General features: G+C 39.0%; 1 protein-coding gene across 1 annotated transcript in view; it reads left to right on the plus strand.

Annotated features, from left to right (window-relative positions):
- LOC133013557 (intermembrane lipid transfer protein VPS13B-like) overlaps positions 1-14491 on the plus strand; it is a 325549-nt gene that overhangs the window by 52554 nt on the left and 258504 nt on the right. Inside the window, exons 8-13 of the mRNA XM_061080533.1 lie at positions 4184-4446; positions 7240-7335; positions 8653-8775; positions 9144-9281; positions 11841-11928; positions 13946-14131. Of these exons, the coding sequence (XP_060936516.1) occupies positions 4184-4446; positions 7240-7335; positions 8653-8775; positions 9144-9281; positions 11841-11928; positions 13946-14131 (894 nt within the window). The remainder of the gene's footprint in view (positions 1-4183; positions 4447-7239; positions 7336-8652; positions 8776-9143; positions 9282-11840; positions 11929-13945; positions 14132-14491) is intronic.

Raw genomic sequence — 14491 nt, forward strand, 5'->3', positions numbered from 1 at the left:
GGCAATGAAGGGGTGGGTGAAGTGTTTGAGTCCACAAAACACTTCTGGAGTTTAGGGGTAAACTTTTTTGCAGCAGAATACAATACAATTGAAGTCAATGGTGACATACACTTCAGACGTAATAAAACACAGAACAGAAAACATGCATCCATGAAGCTTGTTTGGTGTCATCCAAGTGTCCGCAAGCGCCAACATTCAAATTTGATTCCAAAAGGCGCCATTTACACGGTGTTATTAATCCTAAAAGTCCTTTGATATCCTCCTACGAGGTGGGTTCACGGACCCTAGGACACACCATCTTTGTGCTACGTCCGCTAGCTTAGCAGCTTCCAGTGGACTTTTAGGCTTAAAAATGGTGTAAATTACCTTGTTTCAAGTTGAATATGAATGTCGGGGTGAAACCACACGAGCAGTATGGAGGCATAATGTGTTGTATCTGTTTTATTACGTCTGAATTGTATGTTGCCATAGACTTGTATCGGTTTCGGCTGTAACAAAGTTTTCCCCTTAAACTCCAGAAGTGTTTTGTGGACTCTGACACTTCACCACCCCTCCATCCGCATAGTTGTAAGTAGATGATGAGTGAATTTAAATTTTGCGGTGAACTATCCCTTTATTGAAAAGCACTAATAAGTGACTGGGTAGGACAGTGGCGCACAGACCATCAGGAGAACTTCGACTGTTCATCAATCGGAACTCTTACTTGAGCTTTAAATAACGTCTACCTCACTGAACTGTTGTGGCTTGCAGGCATGTGTGTTTCCACACCGTTGCTGCTGCAGCGGTCCTGCCAGCCATGTCTTTCAACATTTAGTTTGCTATGGTCTGCCTTGGAGGATGGCCATCAATAATAACAATCATCCATTGTTGATGAGCAGTTGGAAAAATGAAGCGTTTTTAACAGAAAGCAGTCGCATGGCTTTTGTTTACCCTCCTTTAGGATTGAGAGAGTGAGCACACTCTAAAGCTAATGCCCTTCACCCAGTGATTTATCAACTTATTGACATTATTATAATCCACAGTTCAATGTAGCAAACATTAGCCTATATTTTCTCCTGTAATATGCATTTGCTATCTTGTAAAAAAAAAGACAATTTACAATATTTATTTTGTGTCTGTAGATAAGTTACAAATGCTTATATTATCTCATCTGAATAAGGGAATAATCTTTATCACAAAAGATGAACATAGTGACCAACATTATAGCAACTCTGCTACCTGTTAAATCATCAAATAGGGTAAGCCTAAAAAATTAGTGGGCTGAGGGTTTGCGTGAGGATGACCAGGGATGGAGTTGCATTCCCAGCCTGAATTATTGTTTCAGTCTGCCCGGGGTATGAGAAACTTGTGTGTCACTAACCAAAGCAACCTTTCAGTCACAAAAAGTTGGCTAGTATTCCTACTGTCTAATATTCAATGAAGTCACTGAAATTTCAGCAGTTGAAAACACGGATGACTAACATTCTTGAATGGAGCAGCTGGTCACAACATCGAAAGCTGTTCAGTTTCAACAATTATGTGAAGAATTATGAACTGAGGAGTTTGGCTGCTGAAGTTTTGTATGTGACCATGTGTTTGAATGCTGGGAGGAGCTGTTTGTCCAGCGGTGTAGGTAGATGTTTAGTGCTCCGTAAAGTGATTTTGTAGAATAGCTCAACCTCTGTCTTCAGAATCTCATACAATGGTAATGACCATCAGACAGTTATCAGCTAAGGAATGTCCTCTTAATGAACCCCACCTTATCCTCTCCCATGCAGACTTTATAGGGCTTCTTCTCTTTATAATCTCACTTATCATCTCTTCTTCTTCCCTCTCACCATTTAGTATTGGTGTGACGATAAGTAGGCCGTTGAATTCAGACCCCTATTGACATGTTTTTCAGAGTTGTTTTGTCTGCTACGTAAGATGCCCTGAATATCTATTAAACTTTCAGAATATACATGTACTGTATACACAAGACCAAACATACACTCAGTACGTGACAAGAACAACTGAATACCTGATCACTGAGCCACAGCTCAGTGATCAGGTATTCAGTTCACCTCTCCCTCTATAAACATGGAGGGACATCTACTGGCCTGTGAGGGCACTGCCTTTCTCAATCCTCCCTTCTTACTATCTCTGTCACTTAGCTCTGGACTAACTTGCACTGTCACTCCCTTGCAAGCTCAGACATACACCACTGCCTGCAGACTTTGGACTCATGGAAACCAGCTTTGCCCTTACATATCCTATTACATAGTGCTTTATGGTCTGTGCATGGACACACTGATGTGGCTTGTTGTCCATTGTTGTAATGCAGTGAAACTCTGATTGCTCTCATGGTCAATTAGAAACCAGTTTTGGCTGTGTGTTACACCTGTAGGGTGATAGAGCTTTACTTCGGAGCAGCATATATTTTGACCAGCCCACATCACTCTCTGGGAATTTTTCAGTCACTTCTTTGGATTAATACTTCAAAGTCCCCTTAAGCCGGTCTGTTTTGATCACTTGATTGGTAATTGTGCTTTTATTTTGATTGCCCTGCATTTCAAACATAGGCTTCATCAGGCAGTGATGTGAAGCGAAAGAGCTTAACTTGTTGAACTGACATCTCAAAGGCTTCGTGGAGTGAAAACAAAAAGTAAAAAAGAGAAAGGACAGACACACAGGACAGGGATGTATGAAGGGGTTGACTAATAAACTTTAACACAGGATTTCAAACTGCCAATTCACAAAGTGAAAGATTGAATTAAAATTTTTCACCGCCTTAGCCTCTGGGATTCCTAAAATGTGACCTCACGGACAATATTGTTTTCACACAGAGGACGTGAGGCCACGAGGAATGGGATTGCACATACTTGTGTATTGACATCAGCTTCCTCTCCCTGTGTGTATGGAAACAGACACGATGGGATGAGTTCAGAGGAAGGAATCAGGGACTGGGGCGGTACGTGGTGGTTTTGGGGAACCTGTGAACCCCCAGATTGCTAAGAAACGGGAGAAAGAAAATAGAAAAGAAAGGCTTCTACAAACTTCTGCTTTTCCTTTGTTGTGGACACCACTACACTGCCAGTCCACTGACTAACATTCTATTGGTCATCCATATACTTACTTCCTTACGTTTGCTTATGTTTTCAGATGATGACATTAAACTTCTTTTTCTTAAGTCTTTGTTTTCCTAATGTCCCATTTTGTGCATATTTATATAAACTAACCCTCTTCACCTGATGTGAGGCCATTGCCTTACAGAAGCCAGAGCTTCATTCAAACCCTTGCACTCGGTCTAGACGTAGACAGTGAGACCAATCACCCCACCTCCTTCATCTTAGTTTGTCTAGTCCCACAGTCACCTTCACCCTCAGCCAAGCTCAACTTGTGCTGATGACCATAGTAACTCAGCCTCTCTTTTGGTCATTATTTCAGTCTGTTGGTTCTGTATAAATATATGACCCTCGTTGAAAGCGTTTGTGGATGTGGTGTTGCTGTGTCCACCTCAAACAGCCCTGACCACAATGATCCACTGGGCCCAGTCAAGGCTCACCTCTGTCAGGAGGCTGGCTGACAGGCTGTTCCCTCTGGCCTCAACTGGAATGGGCTTCCCCACGCTCTCTCCGTAGAGTTCATGCAGCACAAAAATACTCATGCACATCTGCATTCTGGAGCATTGGCAGCAACTACTGTGGAACTGCCTTTGTTGGGCTGTGTTTGTGCATTCAGTTGACAGCTGAAACAACTTGCTTGTATTAAACTCCCCTGAAGGCATGGACAAATTCATCTAGTATGCTGCATTGGGCAAAGACACTTCATTATCAACAACTTTGTCTGTGTTTGACCAATTTGTTCTCAGAATTGATTTACATGTATCTGTTGGAGTTAAATAAATGGGACTTGAGTGATCTTTTATCTGAACCTTGATTTAAATGTAATATAAATTTGGCAACTCTATGTAACACTTTTCTTTCTTAGACAAGATAATGGCCCTCGGTTTTTGTCTGATTCTTATTTAGGATACTTATACACATTTGTATACATACTTTATACATTGTCTACTTCTAGTGATGAAAGTGTGACTTTTGAAATATTTATTTTAAGAATCTCAAAATGACTTTACTGAGGTAAAAACCGACCTACATGCACTAACCCTGACTCATTAACTGCCTACATTTGCATTACAACTAATTATGACTTCTCTCCTCTTCAGTGATGGATGTGGATGTTGAAAGCCCAGAGAACACCACAGACCTTTACATGCTGTCTGGGAGTCCTGAAGATTCAGACGAAGGCTGGGTGTCCTGGGCGTGGTCATTTGTCCCAGCCATTGTAAACATAGAGGAGGAAAGTGAGGAAGATCTCTACCAGCAGAGAGAGGCTGGAAGCATCCCCAACAGCCCTCAGCCAAACGCACACAAAGATCCCATTGTTTCCATAGGTTTCTACTGCACCAAAGCTTCTGTCACCTTTAAGGTAAATCAGCTACAGTTTTATATAAAGGTTTTCCACATGTACACTTTTTTTAGAACAAGATAGGCTTTATGTCAAATATAAGTAAATTGCTCAGTATTCTGCATTAAGCTGCATAATGATGTTGTATGAATGTTATTGAGAAATACTCTGGAAATAATAAAATGTATTTCAGTTACATATTTCAACATACATTATATACTTCATTGCAAAGAATCCACACATTTTCACATCGAAACAAACGTTTGGCTAGATGGTGAAGACGAGAAGGTCAATGTATTTAATTTGTTCTTTGCACAAATGGGGCTTTCATGATAAATATATTCAGCAGATGATGATATATAATTATTATTTACAATTTCCTGAATTTAAGATATCATTGTGATATATTCTTTAGTTTACGTTGCTATATTACCATTTATTTACTCATACTGCCCACCCCTACTTACATTTTGTGGTTATTTTAAGTTTGAGTCTTTAAGACGATTTGATCATTGAAGTTTCATTCCTCTTTGTCTCTGTCTGAGGTACATGGGTAGTTTAACAACTAACTGGCGTCTTGGGTCACGTTAATGCCTTAAACATTATACATGGTAAGATGACTATTCGGAAATGGATCCCAAACTTTAATCCTGCCGGCTCACATTTAGAATGGTTGGAATTCATCTGTGTTTCCCCTCAGGTTCAGGCACCTCAGATCACATTACTCACTGTGTGTGTGTGTGTGTGTGTGTGTGTGTGTGTGTGTGTGTGTGTGTGTGTGTGTGTGTGTGTGTGTGTGTGTGTGTGTGTGTGTGTGTGTGTGTGTGTGTGTGTGTGTGTGTGTGTGTGTGTGTGTGTGTGTGTGTGTGTGTGTGTGTGTGTGAGATCAGCTAAGGGGAGGTATGTCTCATGACAAACAGACCTTGGTACTTTTCTAATAATGTTTAAACTGTTCCTGTATTGTTTGAGTTCTTTTAATCAATTAATTGCCTCTCATCTGGAGTAATTGCAGACAGCTGAAAGGATGGTTTTTTAAACGCTCTTGCTGCTTTCCTACAAGGAAGTGTTTAGTTTTAGGGAATTTCATGTCTTTGAACAGCCACTGCCTGAACCTGAGTTTGACATGCACGTGAAATCAGAGAGGTATTTTTAGATTGCTGACGCATTACTCCTTAGATCTGTTTGATCAGAAAAATTGGCAGTACACTGTTATGACTTTTACACACATAATGCATAGTTTTGCACTAACCATTTCCCCCCCATTTTTTTATTTTTGCAAAACTGCCAAATTCTCATTCAATGCCAGACATCAAACCATATTTTACTTAATTTGGTATTTTCATTGATTTCCACAATCGCAAATTTCTAGTATTTTTTTTTTTTCTAAATTTTCCTCCATGTGACATTTCTCAGTAATTGATAGAAAGACAAACTATACACTTCCAACATTATAACATTTTCAAGATGCTTCTTTCATTTATGTTGGACTCTCATAGCCTTTAAATGGGTGGAAAAATAATTAGGAAGAGGAAGCAGTAGCAGCAGCCCTGTATGTTGCTGACCATATTAAACATTTGTGTCGGTGAGCCAATGCTATACTGCTGCTCTGTCCTGTCTGCTGTGTTGTTTAAGGCCCAAAATGCCCTGCCAATCTAGTTTGGGCAATGCTGAGGTGACCAGATTGTTATGGGATAAACATTAAGGATGTATGTCTCTATCTGATTGGTTTTAATTCTGTGTCAGTGCCACTGTGCACTAACGCTTTGGCTGCTCCCAGGAACGTTGGGGTGGGGTGGGGTGGCTCCTGCACGTGAGTAAACCATCAGAATTGAAAGAGGGGAAGGGAGCGAGAGTGAGAGAGTCTGCTCCATCACTAGGGATAATAAGGCACAGCTGCCTGTAGCTCTGCACCTGCTTCCTGTGTTCAAGTTGAATGGGTTTGTGCCTGCAAAGTTCTACACGCACATTTGTAGACTGGCCAACCTCAAAATCATCACAGCCATGTACCTTTCTTATTCTAGCCAGCTAAATTTAGCCAAGCACTCTCTCTCTCTCTTCATCTACTTCCACACTATCTCTACACACGATGAACAATTCCTCTTCTTTTATCAAGTTGTATGAATTGTCAATGACCAGTCCCTTGTACATTATCATTTTTCCACTTGATGTTTTGAGTGCTTCAGACATTTTTGATTGCCATCCTCAATGAAGCCAGAGAGGGCCTCCCCTTAAAATCATAGAGGAACGACATGTCATGTGGTTTGATGAATGTATTTGGCCTGAATCCAAACTTGGAAGAGAAAACAACCAAAAAGTCCCAAGGCTCCAGTCCAGTTTCTGATCTAAGAAAATGTCATCTGTACTTGTTTGGTTGTCATTGTTTCTGGTTTTAAGCATTCGTTTTTGGGGGCCTCATTGTCCCTCACATCCAAAGAGTTACAAAGCTTTTTTTTTTTTTCAAATCATGCATCTGTTTCAGCAGGGAATTGTGGGTACTCACGCACACACACAAGAGGTATTTCCAGTTTAAGTGTTGCTTCGGTGTGACATCTGTATTGTTGCTGCTGATCTATTTTGAGCTGACACAATTTACTCTTTAATCATTTAGTGCTATACATTTTTCTATTTAGTTTTGATATGGTTTAATGTTTGTTTTAATCACGTAATCTTCTTTTTGAATCCTGTTTGGTTACAAAGCGTTTTGAACCAGGGCAAGCTTAGACCTTTTATTTCATATTGGTTTTCTGTTTGAGTTCATCTCTAATCAGTTTGAGGAATATTAAATTGATGGGGTCTGTCTTCCTTCTGTCTCAGCTGACAGAGACTCATTCAGAGAGCAGCTACTACAGTCCACAGAAGGTCAAATCCAGAGAGGTCCTGTGCCTGGAGCAACAGGGAATCACTATTGAGGTAATTATTTCCCTGTCTGCTTTTAATTGTACGACTGATTGTGATTTATGGATTTTTATCTTTTACAATGTAATTTATATTGCAACTTTTAAAAGTCATTTGTCTTTTTTTGCATATAATAAACAGTGATTTGCTAAATAAAGATGGACAGCTTTTTGTTTCAGTAAATAACCAACAGCCACATATAAGATGTGCGAAACTCTCACCTGGTCCTATAACTAGCTAAAGGCGAATGCAAAAGTTTACATATGTATTAGTTCATTTTGACCATCTGTAAGAGTAGAAACCATATTAATGAAGTTGATGAAACTTATAATTGTAAAACATTTTTGAAAAGCATTGTTGTTGCCCATCGTTAGAACAGACAAACCAAGTTCGCTGTCCTTTCGGTTTTTCCATCAATATTAATATTCTCCCTCCTTATATACTTTTAGACAGGGGTTCCCTCCCTCAAGGTTCATTTATAAAGCCCATCCAGGTCACTAATCTGGGGCCTGTTGTGGACATATTGTAATCTCTGTTTGAATGGAGCCCTAGTCTGATCATTTCCGCATTTCCCCCTCAGTGTAGAAAATATTTTAAACCTTTTTCTCTGATTACCTGGTTGGAGTAGTAAAGGGGTTTTCTGTTCCTAAGCGTTTTACCAGATGTGAGAAATCGGAGAGATTTCCAATTCCAATTTCTATAATTTATGCTTCTTCTTGAAGAGAGGGAAAGCAATCTGAACTGGGACCAAAAGTGAGAGCATTGAAAGACAAAGGGATGGCTAGGAAAACTAAGCCTTGTAATTATATTGTGGTGAAACGTAAAGGTTTATTGGCGTGCTCTCCTTTGACATGTCTGCTGGGTAAAGAAAAGGCATGGTGAGTTAGGGACAACCCCACCTTGATGGTTACAGGGCCTGCTGCCCTGCTACCACACACACGTGCATATCGAGGGAACATGGGAGCTGTCTGACCCCTGCTCTTTTTATTCCAATCAAATGAACCCCCGACCAAGGTCATTGTGGAAAACCTTGATTGGGATAAATAAATAATTGAGCCATAAAATGTATGTTTTATTGTGATTTAAAAAGGTAAATATGTGAAATCAATTTGATTGGGGAACCGCAATGTTACTCAGATCCTGTGTGTTCTCTTTGGAGAAGAAATAGTTTTGAAGCTCCATCTGTTCAGGTCTGAAGTACCTCATACTGTATCATCCTCCATTCAAATTGATTTACCTTCCATATAAAGTTGTTCATATTGTTTAATTTATTACATTTTCTGTTTTGTTTTTTTTTACCAGCTAAAGTTTTTCCTTCGGTCTTTATTCCAGGTTCTGATGATGGGGGAGCCCTTCTTTGATTGTCAGATTGGCATTGTTGGCTGCCGTGCCCTTTGCTTGAAAACCATCATGGGAGTACGAGATTTTGAAGAAAACATGAACCGAAGTGAAGAGGTAGAAACAATCGAGTTACACCTTGTATAGACTTACACCTAAACAGTGTCTCCTGCTGCATATAAGAGATTTCAGAAGGAATTATGATGATGATTTAAAATTCATCATATTGAATAATTTAGCCACATATAATACTGTGTTAACATCAATTTCATTGACATCAGTGTATTTAATCAATTGTGTTAATTATGCATTTCAAAGGTCGTTATTTTTAGCCAATATTTATATCCAATAGATTTGGGAAGATTTTTATGTAGAACGAGCTGGTTTGTGTTTTTGCAACATCTGAAATAATATAAATTTTATTCTCTGAGTGTCCTCTTCTTTATTATTCTCCTCATTTTCCTCTTTTTCCTGCTTCCCTTCAGGATGCAGTATTCTTCAGCTGTGGGGACAGCCTAAGCAGCAAAGGAATGACTTACCTGACCAACTCCCTGTTTGACTACCGCAGCCCAGAGAACAACGGAGTCAGGGCTGAGTTCATACTAGAGACTGCTAATCACAAGGTTACAAAATAAAATCCTTAACACTATTGCTACCGTCCCCCTGCTGTACAGAAGAATGTTGTTTTAGTATTTATTTTAGAATCTTTGGTGGTTGAAGATGCTGTTTTTGCTCAGATTGAAATGTTTTTGCATACAGTGTAAATTGACCAGACATGAAAGATTCAGAGCAGCTCCACAGCTTCATCAGAAACAGTTTTCCTGTAGTAACTCCAGCCAATATTACAGGTTGTCAGTGACATCACAAATTCACGTCAGTTATGGTGAGAGAACTTACCACAAAACATTTGAAAGACACCCACAGACTTAATTATATGGCAAAAATTAAGCAGACAGTTCCAAGCCAGACTGTCAACTCAACACACACCTTGCAGCTTGGCAGACATGCCTTCACAGTAGCTCCTGTGATCAACAGTAATACTCCAAAATACACAATATATTAATTAAATGTATTATAGAATTTAATTTGCTGTTTTTTGAACAGCACTTGCCATTAACACAGTTCCAACTAAATTAAAGACCAGAAATACTCATCACTCATGGTTAATTATCCGACCTTTAAATATCACCCCTTTCTTTCATTTCAGGCACTGTCCTCTTTGTCGTACTTATTCTCACTCACTGTATTAACCGCATCAGCAACACAATACCATTTTATCAGTGATGTCACTGCTGTGGCCACCAAACAATCGGCTTTCTTCATCTCCACCTCACTAACTAATACTTCTATGCCGATGTCACAAAGTTGCGCTTCTTCTCATCAATTGATGACATAAGTCACCATAGAAAACCATTGGTCAGCAAGATAACTGATTATTTATGAGTAGCTTTGAATTGACCATGTATGAAGTGTGATTTATTAAGGGGACAGATATTATGAGTTTCTCAGTGGTCAAGTAAATATTCATGATGCATCAACATTTTAAGACATACTTTTCCCTGTTATCATCTATATAAAGGCTCATCACTGCCAAAAAGAGATTAAAGATTCTTCCTAACACACATCACTATTGATACGATAAGCTAGTGGAAGTGACCTGATAAACAAGCAAAGTTATTTCTTTGAGTTTAATCTGAAAAAAACAGAAATGTAATGTTTAGCAATATCTAGTGGTTTTCAATGAAAACAATATATTTTTTAACTCTAACACCTAACCCTTACCACTATTTTAATTTCTATTTTAAAGCCATTCCATTTTAAATGCCCACCACTTGATAATTTCTGTCAGTCAACCAGCTGCTGGCTGCAGTAAAGTGTTGCTATCTGAAGAGTAGTGTTAAAGCCATTATTCCTGATAACTCAGCTCACTTCATCAGTCTCACAGCTCTTATGTTGACTCTGCTAGGAAACGCTCATGACCCTCAATGAAGCAATTGTTTGGAAATCCACCCATCCATCCATCTATTCATAGTTGATAGTAGAGGGGTCAAAGGTTTAGTAGTACTTCATTAGTGGTTTTGAAACAAGCTGTTGGCTTTGATCCAAAAGCATGCCAGAGCCATTAGATATCCCTTAATAAATATTACTCATTAACCCGCTTCTCTGATAAGGCTCCATTGAAATGTCTGTTTAGAGATCTAGTGGGTAAGTCTGGGGTGGAGGTGTTAACTGAGTGTCATTCAATCCCTCTTGTTCTTTTCCTTCCTTGTTCACTTTTGTTGTGCAGGAGAAAAATACTTTCAATTATTGCTCAGAATAGGGTCAAAAGCTCTTGACCGTCAGACAAATAAATGATGAATTATAACATTACGCACTCATTTAGGTCAAAAATAAGATAAATGCAGAATGCAGGTCAAATGTACACACTAAATTATAATAATATAATAAAAAAAAAAAAAAATAGCACATTTTCAAACCCATATTATAAAGTGCTTCAAGAGAATAGATATCACAAAGATATTTAAGATCTCAGGCATCACACTACCGTATTTGTGACAAAAAAAACTCAGATATAGAGCAAAGAGAGAGTCCAAGAAGAGCGTTGTCTGAAAACTTAAACTACATGTTTTCAATTAAAAACTTGTATTTTATATGCGCATTCTTCATTAAATTAGTGGTTTTAAAAGATGCACCCTGCTGTCTCATTAAATATTTCCATAACGTTCCACAATTTTAGGTGGAAAGTATCAGAATTGATTTCTTATGAAAAAGTCCCATCTTTAGTTGATACTTAAACCTGATAATAATAGGATATTGAGATACATATTTTCAGTGGCATGCATGCAGGCACCAGCTCAATAAGGGAAATGTTAAACAATTTTTAGAAATAACTTATCACACAATAATGAACAGACTTAATATTTAGTTATTACTTTCCCATCCACGGTAAAGTTTTGCAAAGATGGTAAATTATAGGTACTTGAACATTTTAAATTTTGTAAAATATAAAAAATATTATATCCAACTCAGTAGATCAACCACATCAAAACATGTCCAAATTGCTGATTAGACCCCCTTTGCCATATCCACTATGACCCCCAGTCCCTGCCACTCTTGAAGGCTATCAGCTTGTTTGCTACCTTACTGCTGAATGTTTACCTAACTCTGCCTTTGTTTGACAGGAGACCTACACGGAGATAGCGGGCATGCAGCGCTTTGGTGCTTTTTATATGGATTATCTCTACACAATGGAGAACAGCAGTGGCAAAGGTATTGTCTGACTCATTCCTTCTCACAGAGCTTGTTTGCTCACCTAACCACCTTACCTTTTCTTTATATCCATCTTGTTCTCCTGTTCTCTGACTTGTACTCTCTTTTTTGCTCTGTCTACCTATTCTCTATCTCGCGCGCTCTCTATTATGTCTCTCACTCTTCTCTTCTCTCCCCTCTGTTAAACAAGCCCCCTGGAGACTTGAAGAAAGAGCTTGTCTTGTTTGAGTCACAGCCACCTGGTCCTTGACCCTTCCTGTCCTCACACTCACCCCAAACTTACCTGGAGGGCAACTGTCAGAACTGTTTAGTCTGTGTTGACACGTATTTGAGTTTCTTTCTCCCCGCTGCTTGTTGAAACACTGTTTCTCCCTGTCTCTTTTACCTGTAAGCTCTCAAGAAAGTGAATAGGCTCCTTTTGCCTAATTAGGTGTCACTCTCCCCGGTAGAGACCTTAAGACGGCAGGATTTCTCATTCTAAGCAGCAGCACTCAAGAATGTTTATTCAAGACTAAAAGATCTGAAGTTCCCATTAAGAGATAAAACATTCTCTCTGCAGTTTGAAATGTTAGATGTGGCCCAACAATGTCTCTGTGCTTAAGTGTGGTTGAGCATTTCATGCTGCTGCTCTTAATGGGACCCTGTATTGTGTCTAATTGCAAAAGTGTAAGAGGATAGATGTTTCATGGATGTTATGCAAATATGGAGTTAGATAACCATGCTTCCCGAGGTGTATATCACCAGGTAGTGATGATTCAGTAACCTTTCAAAATAATACAAAAAAGGGAGAAATGTTTGAACCAATTCAATAACATGAACATAAATTTTGATTTATTAGTCCAGTCACCAGTGTTGTTTCACCTGCATTCATCTTTCTTTCATTTTGCTTCTCACTGCCTTTCCCCTTTTCTGACTAGGCTATTGTTTCCTCCTGCTTTCAGCTATAGATAATAATCTAAATTAAAAACAACATCGATACTTTCATACTGAGATGTCAATGTCATTTCTGACAGCAGGATAAGTGTCAGCCTCTTCTCTTGTGGTTACCCTTGACAATTGGAATGCTTGTCTTCTGTCAGTGTTTCTCTTCTTATAGGATGTGCACCAGATACCTTGAAAATTAAAGAAATTATTCTCCATTGCCAAAAAACAAACCTAAACCTGAGGCAATTGGAATACTAACTGACACCTGATCACTCTTACCATTGACTTCATATGAGGGTAAAAGTGCAGATAACTTCACTAATCTTGGGATGTTAATTGCCTCAGTTTTAGATAATTTCAGCCTCTTTCCATCATCCCACTGATCATTCTAATTTAGGCCTAATCCACTACAGCCAAATCTCAATAAAGAAGGAAAGGGGAAGTGGCATTGCCCATTGCCCTTTATAAATCTCGATATTTCATGGGGAGTTCCACCCCATCCTCCAGCTCTTTCAGCTTAAAACATTAAATTCATAGTATTGACTCTCGTAGTTGTAATACTGTTTAGTGCAGTTGTGGAATGTAATGGAAATAAAGCAAGTTTTGACCCTTTGTCCTCTTCCTCTCTCACTGCCAATCATCCACCCCCTTCTTTTATTTGTAATTTCTCCTTTTTATTGCTGGGAAGCTAAGTCTTTTAAGTGGACCCCTGGAACAGGGGCCTACGATGAATGAAAGGACAGCTGTGAGAGAAAAGCGGACATTTGGCATATTCATCATTCAAGTTGTTCACAGCAGTGTGATCTGCTCCCTGCTGCTGCATTACAACGCTTACAAATAGTGGTTTAATGAAGCAGCATTATAAAAATGTACTTCTGAAACACAGATGATACTATGCTATACTTGTACTGAAAATGTTATATAACAACTCATAGCTCTGTGCATGTAATACAATAGTGGATATGTCTACTGTACTTTCTTACTTTTTAATTTGGCTAGAGATAGAAGAAGAATCTTCATGTTTGTATCAGCCTACTGTATATTATATATATTTTAGATATTTAAATGTATCTTACTATGTTTGTGTTCATAGGCACCCAGGACTTCTCAGTGGTGAACATGGAGGAGGTAGTGCCCATTGTTCAAGAAACATCCATCAAGAGGATGGTGGTTGGACCTCTGGATGTCAGGCTGCACAGCAGTGCTGTCCACCGCATCCTCAAGATGGTCACCTGCTCCATGGACCACGAGTATGAACCCTATTATAAACCACAGCAAGGTAAGACATCTCACTCTAACATCTGCTCTCTCTGTTTTAGTGGGCTGATTTTACAGCTAATAGTCAGGTAGAAACTAGTAGTACACTGTAACTAACAGTTCCTTACACTTAACTAACACACTCTTGAATGCTGTCGCTTGACTTTGCTCGTCTTTTCTGCTCTATTCTTTTGTCTTTTATTCTATTCTATTCTACAGCATTCTTTTCGGACCATAATCAGAAACCGCAACCGTCTGCACTTTACAGTATTCTCATCACATTGTTATTTCCTTGCACAACTCATCTTTCAACACACAGCTGTACATGAAAGTAGTGGCCTTTTGGACCACATGAGGGAGGTTAAGCCAAACACCTTTGTTA

This window comes from Limanda limanda, chromosome 11 (genome assembly GCF_963576545.1).
Source record: "Limanda limanda chromosome 11, fLimLim1.1, whole genome shotgun sequence".
NCBI classification, from domain to species: domain Eukaryota; kingdom Metazoa; phylum Chordata; class Actinopteri; order Pleuronectiformes; family Pleuronectidae; genus Limanda; species Limanda limanda.